The 17287-nt window shown below is 39.2% G+C and overlaps 1 protein-coding gene across 3 annotated transcripts in view; it reads left to right on the top strand.

The window, feature by feature from the left end:
- mgat3b (beta-1,4-mannosyl-glycoprotein 4-beta-N-acetylglucosaminyltransferase b) overlaps window positions 1-17287 on the top strand; it is a 70724-nt gene that overhangs the window by 39989 nt on the left and 13448 nt on the right. For all 3 annotated transcript variants that reach the window (XM_046046205.1, XM_046046204.1, XM_046046203.1), the window contains exons 2-3: window positions 12659-13070; window positions 16556-17211. In XM_046046205.1, the coding sequence (XP_045902161.1) occupies window positions 12660-13070; window positions 16556-17211 (1067 nt within the window). In that variant the 5' untranslated portion in view covers window position 12659. The remainder of the gene's footprint in view (window positions 1-12658; window positions 13071-16555; window positions 17212-17287) is intronic.

The raw sequence follows: 17287 nt of genomic DNA on the forward strand, positions 1-17287 counted from the left end.
GAGATCAGGGGGCTGCAGGGACTCTTATTAGCTTTTCAGGACAATATTCTGCAGAGTGAGGGGACGAAATGAAACCCAGATCAGGATCGGAGGGAACTGAGAAGATGTATGGTGTAATTCTTTCTGTGTGAAAAAGACAATATTACTTTGATTCTTAAGTGAAACTCTTGCAGGTTCCATTGCTCTTTTACAGCACCTTTTGCAGACTCTCTTTACCCCTGAAAAATTAAGTATCAGTTGTCAGCTTTTCAGTCACAGTTGGCTTCATCAAATATGCAACATATCTTATATAAGACATGTAACGTTACCTGACAACGCTGCAAAAGTGAACTACTGTATAGCAAGTGTTTTATAATGTATAATGTATAAAGTGTATAATGTTACACTTCATTTCAAATTCATAACACAGGAAATGAGCCTGATTAACAGGTCTCTCTCTTGACAAGACTCATGTTTAGATTGGCTATTTTATTAAGTTTAAGTTATTCATTTGTCGGAAACTACATGAAACTACACTCTTCACATTGGAATAGGTAGTTTGACAACATAATCTTAACACAAGGTCTAGCTTTCAACCGCATCTCATGGTCTATCTACGCAAGCAGATGGAGTTTTCTCAGATAAAGTTTAAAGTTATGGCTCTGTATGTATGTTTAATCTATAATGGTATAAACAAAATGACTAAACAGAGACTGATATTTTCAAAAATGAGCAGGGGAGACGCACAGAAATACTTACTTTTTATCTACAAGAGAAACTCTTAACTTTTAAATGTAGCTAGACCAAAGAAAAGTAATAAACAAGGGTGTAACAGTAGACAGAATAATCTCAACTCAAGGTCCACTTATTTGCTTGTTTTCCTGCTTTCAACTGTATCACGCAGTCTTCAGAAGCAGATTGAGTTTGCTCATTTGCCATGTAATTAACACTGACCTCTAGGACTTTTCACCCAAGTTGAGCTTGACTGAGTAAGTGGACCTTGCTTTTAGATTGTTTTAACCTTAACAATGCACCAAATCCTGCACTGAAAAGAATGGACATGCTGAAAACAGTAACATCACCTGGACAACACAACATGTACACTGCCTGAAGTTCAATTAGTACAACAGTTTCAAATGCTGTTATTGCTGCTAAAAATAGCATTTTTAATAAATAAAAAATCACTGCAATAAATTGAAAGCTTTTTGAACAGCGCATGAAGGTTCAATCAACATAAGTGAAATCATAGCAGTCTACAGGAATATGTGACATTTAAATTGAAGCAGAGTGACTGAGCGAAAGAAAAAGGAACACAGTGAGCCATTACAATAAGAGCCACCTTTTCTGGAATGAGACACTGCAGAGAGAGAGCAAAAAAATAAATAAATAAAAAATAATAATAACAGAACACATAGTACAGTGCAGCTGAGGCAGGATCAGGTTCTGAATGTGTCTTCTCATTTTCTGTAAACTGCTGGTGTAAGAATATAAGAGAAAGCTAGAATGAAAGGAAGGAAGGAAGTGAAGAAAGAACGGCTGAATAAGCCTTGATAGTGAAAAAGAGGGTGTTCAGCTGAACGAGGCTTTATTGTCCCTGAGGTACAATGACTCTGCAGCTTTTACGGCTACAGACAAAGGGAATACAAGTACATAAAACCAAAAACACAGACCATTACTACTACTGCTGAAATACTATGTGTACTTCAGTTCCTAATACTATTAAAACTTCTAGTCATTCTTATACCACTAGTGCTGTTGCTAGTATTAGTATATTTAATGATAAGACTATGTTTTATTTGTTGTGATTATATTGTGTTTGGTGTGGGAGCAATATTAGCTAAATGGGTGAAGAGGGTGAGGGTGCACCTATTACATTTCAGAGTAAATTAACTAGTCGTAGCTAGTATAACTCAAATGACATAATTCGGGTATCTCAGGTTGGAACATTTTTAATAAAAGGTCTGTGCTATTAACTAGGAGCAAAAAGCTTTAAAAGATGTGGGGATTTATCAGACAGCCAGAGTCTTTTGTTCTGAACACACATTCTGTATGTTCAGAACGTCTTCATTCAGTGAAATTCGCTGGGCTGCTACTCCCCATAGCTGCTCGGGCCTCTGGAGAGGTAGCGGTAGATGGGGATGGATAGATGGGGAGAGACGGTGAAATGTACCGTGGAACACTTGTCTCCACCTTCAGCGCAGAGAGCGATGGGAGGGGTGGGGGTGGGGGGGACCTCACAGACCGCTACAGAGCTGAATTATAGATGAGGTTGGAGGAATGGAGGCACTCCACCGGCTTTTCCCATCTCAATCCACATACGCATACACTAAATCACGCCTGCTTCACTCGAACAATATTCTTCACACACATCAAGTCTCTCAGAGGCAGCACACATTCACGCTGCAGTTCCACCCCTCCACTCCCCAAAAATTCATGTATACCTAAAGCCTGGTTCTTGACATATCTCACATTGTTTCACACTCACATGTAGACACACACACTTTCTGAGGCCCCCACTGTGCCTGCATTATTGAAACCCACTTAGCACGCTGGTTTTCTCCTGACATCTGACTCACCAAACCAGTGACCCATAAGCCCTGAGAAGAAGAGCATTGTGCTGCAAAAGAGACAAAAGAAGAATATACTCTGATTTTCCAGGGTTTTAGTGGGACAAGACAGGAAGGGATGGTCTCTGGCACTGCAGTTGGAAAGGTTATATATATATATTATATATATATAGATAGATAGATATACCTTAAAAGAGGAGGTTGCTGCTGGAGCAATGTGAGAAGAAGAGCTAGTGCAAATGTACACATTCTAATAACTTGACTAATATCTGGTTGATATCTGACATCAGACATTTATGGTCACTTTTGTTGCAAAGTGCAACTACAACAGAAAGGAACTATCAAACTCCCAGTTCTTCATATTTAAAATCCGAATAAAAAATAAAGTGAAACTTACCAATTTTGAAACTACCAAAAACTTTCCAGACTAGCAGTTGGATTGTCATCTATTATCGTACGCCTTGAATCATTTCCTGTTGGCAGAATACATGCATTTCTTGTTTTCTGTCACAGCAGTGCAGTGTCTGTCAACTTTGGTAGACCAGCACAGTTCAATGCGTCCTGCTGTAGCCAACTTTAGCACCTTCCATCCCCAGACCCTTAATTTAGAGAAAACTTTTTGTCACTTCCTAATGCCACAGGAGGAACAGCAGAAGAACCAGCATGTGTACAGTGCAGGCTGAAGAGTATTTTTGAGTAGAGTAGAGGGACACACAGAGCATGATCGGAAACTTCAGAGGAGTTTCTTAAATAACTCAGCAAGTGTGCGTACACTCATTTGGCATATTTGGGGAAGGATGGGCAAAATGTAAATGAGGAAGTGCAGTAAATCTACTCAGAAAGAGTGGCGCTGTTGGCTGGTGATTGCCTGAGTTAAGTGTTGCCTTCCTCGTCCATCTTTCCAGTGAAACACCCCTATTTGTTATTGGAGGAACCAACTATAAGAATGTTATCTGAGCAGGCATTAAGAGCAGAAACAAGAGCAGGAACAAACAGTCAGCTGTGCATGTTGAGAGATTTACTTTCATACTCTAACAGTGGAAGGATCAGGCCTACAACACTTAATCCCTGAAAGATTTCATGCTGAAACCCCATTCATCTAGGGAGGAAGTTGCTGCCTGATGCTCAAGATTTAATATGAACAAGTAAGTTTTATTTCATCATCAGTTAATTTCAATTTCATGCTAATGCTTGTTTATCAGATTAGGCGTTGGACTTTTCAAATGGATTTTGGAACAAAACACTCCAAGAAAACAAAGTCCGTATGGAAGTGTTAGTGATATATTATGTTTTAGCCTGCGTTAAATGAAATATAGCTGCAGCTGACAATTATCTTGATTATGGTCAAGAATAGTAAAATATAATGACAAATGTCCCCAAATGTATTATTGTGACAGAACAACAGTGAAAACCGTAGTGTTAATATGGCCCTTTTGTGTCGATGTCAACCCATGCATCATCCCGCAAGCTCCCACATGATGCTAATACTTCTTATACATCTTTTTTTCCAATATCCACCCGGAATTCCTTTCTGTATTTTAAAATGAGTTCATGTCTCGCTATGTAAACTCATAAACAAAAGGTGGCCTGGTAAGGACAATCTGGGGAAGTGCAAGGACATGATTTAAGAGTTTATGGCTCATTTTATGTTCGAGTTGTCTTGTTGCACAGTGCAATTAAGAGTTTGTTTCTTTTGATTCTGGGCCTTATCTAAGGACACTTTGATTGGGCCAAGTGTTTGCTTGTCTGGTTGGAAATTGGTCTCACTAACTGGAGCACCCAAGGTGCTTTGTTTTGTTTCGATATCCCACCTGGGTGCTTGTTAGATGAGGTCAACAGACTGGTCACAGACTGTGGGTGGTGCTGAATAAGCCAAGAGACGCTTTGTAGTTCAGATGAGACGATACCAAAGCCCATGTGGAAAGATGTTTGTGAGTTTTCTTTGTGCTGAAAGAAAAGAAATGGGGATTTAGATGAGGCGGTTCACTTCTCATAGAGAATTGTAACACAAACACACACACAACAACACACACTGAGCACAGATTTATTGCCTTGAGGTCTTATAAAACAAAGGCCTTTAGGCACTTTGGAGAAGCAGTGCATCATTTGTCATTCGACCTATTAAACAGTTTAGCTGATGTGGCAAAATTTTTAAAGCCACAAACAGCCAAGTGTGAGATAGTTTGTACTTTGTGTGTAAACACTTGACGATCTGCACATATTGTGGTAGTGCACCTTTGCTGTAGCAGCGTCCAGGGCTGAATATAGAATTTCAGTCCTGTTTGCATACAGTTGACTGTAACAGGGTGTGGATAGCGTGAGATCTGAAATGTAACTAGTTTTGTACGTTTAGTGGCCCTCTCTCTCTCTGGGTAAGTTTGCTTGTTCAAGAAAGAAATGCCTTGAACACACACACACACACACAATGTAGTTTGTGTTGAAACTGATCAAATTCGTATTAACATGTCAGCATTGTGGTTTTTTAGTCAATGATTATAATACACTTTACAATGCTAATCTGCTCATAATGTCAAACAGTGTAGTAGCTAGCCTGTGGCACCCAAGCAAGCTAGCTAGCTGGTGAGGTCCTAGCATATTGATTCTTAGCACGCTGAGTCTGAGCCAACGGTTTCTGTCCAGACAATAGATGGCAGCACAGAAATAGACACAGGCCTTCCGCCCATAATTCCTCTACCCGACACAATACAACACAGCACAGACTCAGAGTGTTGCTTAACTAGCTGGTTTCAGTGATGTCTGGCTGAGCTCAATTACATGTACATCTGTAACACCAAATATAGAAAACTGTATAGTACCAACACTTTGCACCAAATGTTTACTGACCCTCCATCTATGTGGGTTTTGTAACTTTGAAAATTCTTATAAAATGTAATGATAGAGAGGCCTTTTCAGATCTGTGTGTGTGTGTGTGTGTCAGTATCAGTTTGTGACTAAAAATACCCATATTGTTTTTAGGGTTGACCCCAACTATAGATTTTCCTTAGTCAACTAGTTGTTGCGCATTTATAATATTAATTTAAGAATTTAAATATATTTTTTGGGGATATCAGAAAATGGTTCGAGATCCAATGGCCCTGCCTTATGTGGTGTCGGAATAATCTGAAAAATTAGTTGCCGACAGTAAAGCAATGTTTTAGTGAAAACAGGTGTCAATGTGTTGTTTAATCACTCTGTTTCTCCACATTAGGACTCACACCAAAGTCGGCCTTCACATAAAAGTCTATGAGAGCTATCTGGGCGATATTTTGGCCCTCCATGGAACACAACGCTGTGACTGATTCTACTATGATATTCATGTCTTGAAAATGTGGATAGTTAAAACAAATTATATAAAGATCTAATGATGATGATAATAATAACTTCTATGTATTTTTTGTAGGAGTTGACAGGTGGCAGCCTTGTATATTTTAAAAGGTCCTGTTTGGTCTGAAATGACTTTCAACCAGATTTTACTGACTGATCACAGTCATTTAAAGTGAATGATGTCCTTATTTGAGAGTGACAACTCAAAATGCTCTTGCTTGCAGAGAGGGATGAGGGACGAAACTATACCCACATAATGATGCAGTTTGCCCCTCGTTAAGCAGGGGCCCTCCCACCCCATCACACTGTAGCCACGACAACAGACAGACCCCCTCCCGTTTGTCTGCCAGTCAATGTGAAATTGGTTCAACAGGTCAGCAGTAGCAGTGCACACATACACACACCGTCAGACTGATGAAATTAGGAGCAGTTAACTGGGAAAACTCCTCCTCCTGGCACATACTCGCTCTCTGTCTCTATGGTTGTTTATCACTCTGATGGGCCTCTGTGTCTCCAAGCCAAATGTTTGGTCTGTGTTTGTCAAGCGGCAGTCTGGGCTTTTCGAAACTCTCCAGGGGTGCATGTGCCGTCCCAAAACCTTAAAAAAAACACATAGGCAGACTTGCGGGTGGCAAAAGAAAGGGAAAGAGGGGAGAAGAGGTGGGATATGGAATCTACTAGGCCATGATAACATAAACATTGTTGTAGGGGAGAGGAGCTATCACTCAAGTAAACACAGGAACTCTAGCCGGCCAGAATTAAAACACACATTAAGAATAGTTTTCTGAAAATGTCTTCCTACCTCAGTTCAATGCATTCCTGAACTGAAAACATACCTGGTTTTGAATGTCTCGTTGGCTGTTCAAGTGTTACCTGTATACTAATTGTAAAAATTGTGTAGTACTTGTCAAAATCACAAAACAACATACAAGTAGAGCTGAAACGCTTAGGTGATTAATGTATTAGTTGTTAAACAGAAAATCTATTAGCAACTGCTTTGACAATTAATACACTTATTAAAGTAATCCAACTTCTCCAATGTGAGTCATCACTGCTTTTCTTTGTCTCTGGTGATAATTAAACTGAACATCCTTTTTTTTGGACTCTTGGTTGGTTAAAACAAACAACATGATAACGTTACTTCGGGCTCTGGGAAATTGTGATATTGAATTTAAATTTATTTAAAAACAGTTTTTTGTATTTTTCGACCAAACAGTTAATTGAGAAGGTAATTAAAAAATCAGATTACTTAATTATAACAATAATTGCAGTCATACACAACAGTAACATTTATGATAAATAAATAATACTGTAATAATCTTTAATTATAACAAGAAGGCATAATTAAATTTTATTATCTTCAACAGGTACAGTTTTAGACAGGAAAAAGCACACAGTGGAACACAATTAAATCTCTTCACAACTGGTAGCTTACAGCTAAAATGTACATCCAAGTCCTTATTTTAAAGCAAATGCACAGCCCAAATATTTTTAAAAACTAACATACTTGGTTGTTGGCACATTTTCCAGACTTTTGACCCATCAAAGGTTTTACCACATTTTGTACATACTTTTTCAACCTCCACTCTCACTTCAGTCAAATCTTGATTATTTCTGATGGATATTAATATTTGATGTCTAAAGAGTCCCATTGTAATAAGCAGGTTGACTTGAAACATGCTGCAGGGCATCTTATTTATACCAGTCCATGTTCCAAATTTGAGGGATCTGAGGATTACGTCAACTAAACTTATCCACATAACTCCATAATCCTGCTTCTTGGAAGAAGATCAGCAGACAGAAACTTTTGTTTAGATATTCATGGGGTTTGATGCTGTGCGCCAAATACATTAGTTAGTGATGTCGCAGGATTATATCAGCTTGGACTTAGAGACTACAGAACGTTTGGAGTTTGAAAGTCATGGCCAAGGATGTCAAATGAAATATGTTATGGGAAACGTAGGATCAAATGTTTTTAGAACTTTACCCAGAATTATGGACTCAACATTCATGGGGGCCCACTTCAAAGGTTTTGAGAAAACTCAGTACCTGTTTGTTGCAAAGTAAAACAGGCAACACCTTAATAATCAGACTGTATCCCAGGGGTCTGGATGCATTTCATAACACATGGATCCAGGCTGGTAAGATGCCAAACCAGGACTGTGCTTTTGAGGAGAATCAATGCATTTAATATACATTTGCATGTAGCAGACATAAACCTAAACAAACAAATGCATAGGCTATAAAGATACATGTGCACTTAATAATTTAGTACTTTGTACATTTGCAGTGTAATCCTAAAAGTCATCAGAATCAGATGTGCATTTAGTAGCTTATTTTTTTCCCAAAAATTCCGGGGGAGGATACCTCCCTAGCGAGTCTTTGTTTTTCTGTGCTCATCCATCCTTCTCATCTTTTTCACTCCTAACCAGTTTGAATGCTTGAAAGATAACAAAAGGTTATATAGGTTTGAAAGGGGAAGGTTGCAACAATAGACTGGCAATGACTGGTGACCTGAGCACATTGGAGTAATTTCTATAATCATGTCTTGGCCTGGATGTACCTGAGAATTCCTGAAACTCTCACACGATGTCTGTGGTTACTCTGTTAGTAAGTGCTTTCATATACGGATTAGAGATGGGCTAAATCAGTTCCTTTCTAGTAAAAATTTTAAAAATGTTTTTATATTCAAAACATTTTCAGCAGTAAATGTAGTAAAAGTAAAATGGAATAAAGTACTGAACAATAATATAAGATAAAAACAATAATAAAAAGATGTTGAATAAAAGTGTATGCTAAATGTTATGAGAATTCATTTAAAAGATGTCACTGAATTTTCCAGGGAGGCAGGGAGTTCAAACACTGACTGCAAAAGCCACGTAAAAGGTACCTGGTTCTTAGAAACAATAAAAGCAACTAAACTTTCCTGTTAGATCTGAATACTATACCCAACAACCAATACTATACTGAATCCAATACCCAAAGCAACTAATATTGATTGGCTAGATGGCGATAGTCGTTAAGCTAAATTAAAATAGATTCTTATTTAGCATACACACATTAGTGGTGTCACACTTCTCATTGAACTCTTGCCAAGTAATCTACAGTTTTCCAAAATGTCAAACTAGCCCTTTAACTTTGGTCACCTGTGTTTCTTTTCTTACCTGTCAAAAATACTGCTAAATGTACTTTTCACATTTTGCTATCTGAAAGAAACCATGATATCCTTGCTGTCATGAAAACACCATTCCCATAAGATACTGACTGAAGGTTTAATTCCACTCGGGTTTTTGGCACCAGTACATGCCCTCCAGGAGTTTAAGAACCACTGTCCTAAATATTTTCATCACAATGGTAACCTATAGGAGGCGTTAAAGGATTGTGGCTTTGTGCCATATAATTTTTTCACTGTATTCGTTGAAAAAAATAAAATAAAATTTTATTTAAAACATTTGGTGCTTCCCTCTCTGTTACTGTTACTTTCAATTTCTCTGTGTTTGGGTGGAGAAAGATGAGTCTTTGATTCACCCCTCGTTTCTGCCTCTTTGTCTTTTACGGCAAACTGTGTGTAAGACAGAGAAGAGTGGAGTAAAGGAGGGAGAGAATGTGAGGTGGAATTGAAGATGACAGTTAATAGTGGGGAATGGAAAGAGTTGCATAGAGGATGTGGCAGTGGGAGATGAGGTGGCGCAGTGCTTAAGTAATACACCAAACACCACCAGCTTTCACCTCATCTCTTCTTTTCCTTTCACTTCTTTTCTGCCTTCTAGTCCCATCACCTCCTCTCTCTTATCCGCTCCTCTCTTCTCATCCATGTATGACTGTGTTCATATCAACTGTGGAATTACGAATGCTTCATTTATATTTTGAAAAGGAAGTCTAGCATCTCAGTGAAGAGATGGAGTAGTTACACAACATAACACATCTCTATCTGTTTATGGATGCGTATTTCTCTCAGTGTTGAGAGCTTGTTTACTGAAGACATTTAGGGCGTGGGACAGATTTCCTTCCCACAACATGACCCGAAAATGGCTGCTTACATTATGTTTTTATCCTAAGACCTCTTCAGGTTTTGGGGGTGGTTAAAGATGAGGTAATATAGGACAGGGAACAAGGGACTTGTCTGTGATTAAGATTGGAGTCTAGGTGCAGAATGAATTGAATATCTGAACTGAAATAAAACGTATGCAAATACTTGAGTTGTGAAAGTCTGGTGCTTGTAATCCATTATTGTCTATCAAAATGCACATTTGCATACAGAAGCAGTTAAGGAATTTCCCAACATTTCATATTAAAGTAACAAACTTTAGTTAGAGTTTAGTTTAGAGCAGCGTAATTGAAAGCATTGTTATACATGCATGCATAGAGTAAATGTCCATGCAGTGAAATAGAAACTATTCTTCATTTAACTGAATCTTTGGAGGTTTAGGTTCACTGATGAAGAGATTAGTGAATGTTGAACTTCAGGAAATGGGAAAACAGCAGAGGTGGGTTTAAGTTACGAGACTTGTGACTTGGGTCAGACGCAAGTCACAAATCTGGTGACTTTACACTCAACTTGAAAAAATCAAACATACTTGCTACTTAAGACCTATAACATTAACATGAATGACACTTGACAACACAAAGTTTAGGATTTGATTCAGTCGTGATTCAGAACTTGACTTGAAACGTACTTGTGCAAAGCATTGACCCCCTCTGATTTGTTTTCAGATTGTAGACCACTTAAGATTCATGTGGAGACTAATGTTGTTATACTCGGATTAAGATCTTTATGTACTTGTGGTAAGCTGTTAACGTTAATGTTTTTGAGCCTGTTGTTTAGGCTCTCAACTTTCTGTTAATGCAGCGCATGAATGTTTCATCCTCTCAGAGGACTCTCAGTCTCCCTCCACTCTTCTCATCTCTGCCCTCACATTCACATTCCTCTACTCTCTCCACTACACCGCATCTCTCCATACCACCACCTCCCATCCTCTCCTCCTCTTCCTCTTTGTCCTCCCCCCATCTTCAGCTGGACCTCACTCCTCCCCTGCCCTTCATCACACTTGTCTTCCCTCTTCGCTTTTCATTTCATAACCAGTAGTTGAGACCCTCAGCAGGGCGCTGTGCTGAACAAGCTACTTCAGATTCACACTATGGGAGCTGGGAGGTCACTGGCAGAGTAGGCTCTTTTTTCCATCGTGCCTCAGTGTTTTGTTTTTTATTCCCCTGCACATTGCATGCTTAATGTGTTCAGATGTCCAGCATTTTTTGAAGATGGATTAGAGTGCAAGAATAAATCTTGCTGTGTAAGCATTGCATTTCCCTGTTCCTTTTCTGTACTGCCTGTGCCCAGCTAAAAAGGAAATCCCACTCAAAAGCCAAGACAGATGCTCACATTAGATGCTTTGAGTCCACTTTTGTGGTCTATTTAAAGGTTATTGTAACAGAGAGAAAAAATAGTTGAAATTGATCAGATAGACATGTGTACAAACAGGACTAAACTAGGATGATCTGTAATTGGTCTGTGTCGCCTTGTATTTTTGAACGTTATGATTATCCCTTAATAAAACATAATACATACAGTTTTTCTCGCATGCTTCCTCTCTCATCCCACGTCCTGCATGACAGAAGCTAAAAGTCAGTATGACTAATGATATAATGGCCATGTTGACTTTTCTTTCCTTTCAATTCACTCTTTTCCACATATATTTCACTCTTCTGTTGTGCATCTTCTGTAATAAAAAGTTACTGGATGAAAATTAAATCAACTCATTTAATCAACATGATCATCAGCGGGAAATTATGTACAGCTCACTGAGCAGAGCTAGGGCATAGCACTGACATGAACAGGTTTTTGATTCTCAGTGTGGCCAATTATGCTCGTAGGAACCAATCTGTCAGCGTTTTAGATTAAATTAACCTGCATTTTTATAGGTTTGAGTTTAAACCTTAATTAACTGATTTTTTCATTTAGGGAACAGTACAGCTAGCTGTAAGCACATCAGAGGTGATATGGTGTTAGCAAACAGGTGCTTATGTACACGTCCATCTGATCCTGAACAAAATTAGCATTTGTTTTGAGCCCTTTTTCTATCCATGTGATTAACGTGAGTGCAGTATTCACTTATTTTTGCCCTGTTTTGGTCTCTACAATGAGGGAAATATTATTCACCAATTAACTGCTTACGTGTGCCATTTGGTGCTGGGCAGGTAGCATACAGTGGGTTTATCAGAACTTTTTCACTGAAAACAACAACCTGTGTCTGGATATTACTCTCATGAGTGGTGAGAGGGAACAAAATAGTGAAGCTGTGGGTAGTAAAACCAAAACAATGACATTAAAGATGTCAGTTATCCATTTATAAAGAAGAGGAGCCTAGATCCCCAAGGTATTCTGCATCTGAAAATAAATTAAAATCCCAAACATTTTTCCTTTTAACAAGTATTTTTACTCCTTTTCAGCTGCTTTCTTGTTCTTAGAGGAAAAAACAACATGCTGAGTGGAAAAGCGGTGAATGTTTTTAGACTCATGCTAGCTTGAGGGGTAAAATGCAAGTTCATGGCCCCATGCATTTGAGGCTAACACCTTCCACCTTTTATTTGTACTGTTGCTCTTACCAAAGCCAAGGGGAGGTGAGTGATTTTTTTTACCCTGAGGCCATTACTTTTAAGTTAATTGTGGTTGGCCCGCAGAAGTGCAGATGGGAATAAAGAGATTATTCCAAAACATTTCTGATGTTAATAGTCAGACTGATGTTTCTAAATTTCTCTGTCCCCACTCACCCCCTCCTTCCTCTTTCCAGGATGAAAATGCGGCGACACAGGGTGTTCTTGCTGTGCACAGTGGGCCTGTGTGTCATCTCCTTCCTCCACTACTACAAGGCTCTCCACTACGTCTCCCTACTGCGTGAGCTCTCCGCTCCGTACCCTAACATCAAGTCCTTCATCATGGTCACCGGCTTTTTCTGGAGGGAGAAGGGTGTGGCCACCACCCCGCTCAGCCCCGCCTCTCCTGAAGAGGCCCCTCCCCTACCTGTTCTCCATCAATTGGACACCAAAGCTAGAGCTGTGGCTGGAGGAGGGGTGGGTCTGGGGATTGGGGGTGTAATGGTTGGAATTGTTGGCAGTGAAGGGCGGGAGATGAGGGAGGAGCCGGCGCCCCCCCACCCTTGGGAAAAACCAGAGGAGAACCAGCGTGGAGACACTCCAAATGAGGTGAGATGTGTAAACCTTTGCTGTAACATTATTTACTGTCTATTGAGTGAACAGAAAAGAAATGAAATACAACAGCCCTGCAGTAAATGGTCCGAGCATGAAGTATAATTCATCTGCAGTTTAGGGGTATGACCTAATTTCATTGTCCTACTTGCGCTAATGCAAATGTATGTTGATCCATGTGAGTTCATTTTTCCAGAGCCAATGCTGCCTAAACTATGTTAGAACTATGCTGTGTTACTGTCGCATTGAATGAGGACATGCAATGTAATTTAGCGCACCAAAGCATCGGCTTGTTTCATTATCCAACTTGTAAACCGGAAACAGCGACCGCTCGCCTTCAAAGTAAAACGTTAATGATAGCTAAACTTAATAAATAAACAAATAGCCTAGCCTAAATTTTGTACATAATTTACGTTCATAATTGTCGTATTGGTTATTATTATTAGGCTATACCACATTATTTTAATTAAATTGTCAATTGGCTCGAACACTGGAATTAGGCTATTATAGAGGGCTGTGATTCATGCTAATGTAATCATTCATTTGTATAGCCTATTCATCAATTTATTTATTTGATTAAGGCTACCTAATCTGTTACTTGGGGTGAACATTAAAGGCTATAAAATAGTGTTACGACTTGTGATGAGTCTGACTGGTAAAAAGAGTGGATTTATCTCCAACTTTGACTTCATTGCTGCAGGTCTGTTGTCATGGCAATAACACTGCTACTCTATCCTCGTAATGCAGGAACAGCTGGTGTTGAAAACGCTATTTAAATGATGGCTAGTCACATTAAATATAAATATAAACATATAGTTATATATTATGTTAAATATATAAGCATGTACGGTGTTTGGTCTGAGTGGCCACTTCTGTTAATCTTGTTCTGGTCCGCCATCTTGCAGGCCTTGTCAAAGCTCTTATTTGTGGTCAGAGGAGCGAGGAGGGATCTCTGAGAAGCCATTAGTGGGGCTATACAACATGCCCTCTTAATGAATATCAGTTATTGATTGGACCCTGTAGTTGATCGGACTGATGTTATATTTCACAGCATCACTGAAGACTGATAACAGATTAAATTCAAGTGCATCACTCCCAAGTTTGTTTTCTCATTCACCATACTAGTTAAAAAAAATCTGTGTTCACAGACATCTGTGTTCTTTTCACAAACGTTTTTTCCCCCCCAATTTTTAATATGGATACGATTAAAGTCAGAGAGAGTCGGAGACTCTTTTAGATCATTTATTGTAATTTCCATTTAGTCATGTGTGGCTTATCATTCCTGAGCATTGGATTTGATATGAGTTACATAATTTCCCCTGAAATATGTATCCTGATAAATCATTTTCAGTGTTCAAAAGACACCATGATCATATTCTGAGTTATTCAACAATGAATTCATGCAGATAATGAATAAATAATAGAAAAGCATTCTGCCAGTAGAAATGACTCCTGTGCCTCAGAGCAGGACACATTACACAGTATAATGTGCAGGTGTTTGCTAAGCAGGTAACAGCTACAGAGAGAAAACACTGCTGTTCTGGCACTGATAACTGTGAGCCTTTTTATTAGCACTGGCACAGTGTACGTGTGCAGGCACAAACTCCGTCAAATGTTTCTACAGCTGTTTGAGTCGACTGACAGCTGATCCATCTGTGATCAGCTGCCACCGTCATCAGAAAATGACGTCGCTTCACGTGACGCTTCAAAGAAAGTCTCATTTCTCTAAAAGCATATTTCCTTGTTTCTTTTCTTCACACATGGTTTTTCTAAGATGCAAGTAAGGGAAATGTTAAAAGACTTGAGGTGCAGCCACAAAATGTCTTTGAGGAAGTAGGAATGACGCTAGAGTTAAGGACAGCGAGCCAAACTGTGACAGAAATAGAAAGTAATAAACTGTTCGCATAGAGGAAAAATATTTTCATAACCCTCTTGATGTAATTGTAATGTAATAGTATCTCACACATTATTGATTGTATTTCTTTCATTAATTCAGTTATTTCATCTTCTCCTGCTATCATCCTATTTTATCATCCTGTTTTTATCATTCTGCCCCACCGTGTTATCACTTGTTCCCAAGTCTATGTTCATTGAGCCTTTGAGACAAAGAAAACTGCTCTGTAAACACTCGTCAGAGGTCATATGGTAATGCAGTGTCTCTGTCAATGGTAATAAAACTGTTTTACGATAAGTAATTGCTTTCATACTGAAGATTTAATGATAAGGTATCATTGTTCTGCTGTGATTGCTGCAGTTGTTCTTTAATTTATTTGTATTTCATTTCAACATTAACTACATACCATTTGCCCTCTTTTCATTCACTCACATTTGATCTTGTTTGTCACACGGTTACCTAGTAACCTGTTTGACAATGAGGCAAACACAAATGTAGTTACTTCTTCACTTTTCAAGATCATGTGTCACTAACAATCTTACCAGTTTCTGCAAGGTCCAATTTCCAATGTTGAGGTCCACTGTACATTCATATATACTTTTAGAAAGTAGGGAGTATAAAAACCCAATAACAATGACAGACTTTGGCTCCAGCCATGACATAATAAATAAAGATGAATAAAATGTATTTGCAGAAGAAGCTACGACATAGTTGAAATAATAAGAAATTATTTCATTTTGGCTAGTGCTTAGATTGAAATTTGGACAATAAGTCTGCATTATTATCTTGAATATAATGTGTTAATATGATATTTCTCTTTCACTTCACCTCACTTTAAATTCTGTTGCCTTTGACTGCTCATCAGTTTTTGGTATTCAAATAAATCTATGTTCTTGTGCACACATGTTGCACGTTTAAAACATGTTTTGAACATTCATGAGTCCATGAGTTTAGTGGGATGCTTAGAATGTTATTAGTACAGACTAGGGCTGAACAATTTTGGAAAATAATCTAATTGCGATTTTTTTTTTACCAATATTGCGATTGCGATTTAATATGCAAATAATTTTTAAGCTCTTTACCTTCTGTATTATTCAAAACAGACAAGCAGTAAGTCAGTGTACAGTATGACCAACACAATATTAGAGAGATAGAACAAACAGTGTTCTTTCTTGTGGGTCAGGCCGGTGTTATGATTAATTAGGTAGAATTATTATTATGAGCAATGGTGGAGAACATATATCAAATTATAATAATATGAGAAAGTTAATTTGAGTCAAGTCATGGCATTAAATAATATGATATAATATTATCAGGTCAGCCCACCTATAGACCACAAGAAAAACTAAGTTCGCCACAGTGTGTTTTACAGTAAGCGCTCAATATTAAACCCACAGTTCAACCACCAATTAATGAGTCCTTATCTCAGTTCAAATGCTGATAAGCGGCGCACTGGCAGTAACCCAACTGTGAATCACCTACCTCCCATTATGGCTCACATGTGTGCAGCTCATAGCCCCAAATTTTAAACTATTCCTAATTTAAACAAGTTTTCTTAATCCCCTTCTATTTTTGTCTTTCTTTTCAGGAGAGAGCTGAAGACCACTTGAAGCCACGGAAACACAGCATCCAAGCCCAACATGTTGGGCCTGACATCCCAAAGGCCCCATTGGTGGCAAAAGAGCCTCATGTGGTGTTCATCAAGGACCCCTTAGAAACTCTGGGAGACCTCCACACCCGCAAACACCAACTTCATGATGACAAAACACCTTACTTTGTCCGAACCAAAGCTGGAGCCCTTTGCTTCAGGCAGGGGACAGAAATGGCTACCCCAAAGGAGTACTCTGGGAAATCAGGGGGGTCTGTGGCCAATGGGGCTGAGGAAGCTGCTCGAGTTGGGCCTGCTGCGCAACGCAAACCTCTGGAGGTCCAGCAGCAGCCCTCTGTAGCTCCAAAAGCCAAGGCCAGGGCCAGAGGCAATGGGAAGCGGTTGGTCAAATGTGTGTGTCGGCCGGGTTGGCACGGACCTTACTGTGGGGTTCCCACCATGGTGTATCACTCCAATCTGCCCACTAAGGAGCGGCTGACACCCAGAGGAACCCCGCGGAGGGTTATCAATGCCATCAACGTTAACCACGAGTTTGACCTGCTCCATGTACGCTTTCATGAGCTCGCCCAAGCCGTTGATCTGTTCCTTGTTTGTGAATCCAACTTTACTGCCTACGGAGAGAAACGGCCTCTCAGGTAAGACACCGTGTGTGTGTGTGTGTGTGTGTGTGTGTGTGTGTGTGTGTGTGTCGGGGGGGGGGGGGGGGGGAGT

The sequence above is a fragment of the Micropterus dolomieu genome, linkage group LG04 (genome assembly GCF_021292245.1).
Source record: "Micropterus dolomieu isolate WLL.071019.BEF.003 ecotype Adirondacks linkage group LG04, ASM2129224v1, whole genome shotgun sequence".
In the NCBI taxonomy this organism is placed as follows: domain Eukaryota; kingdom Metazoa; phylum Chordata; class Actinopteri; order Centrarchiformes; family Centrarchidae; genus Micropterus; species Micropterus dolomieu.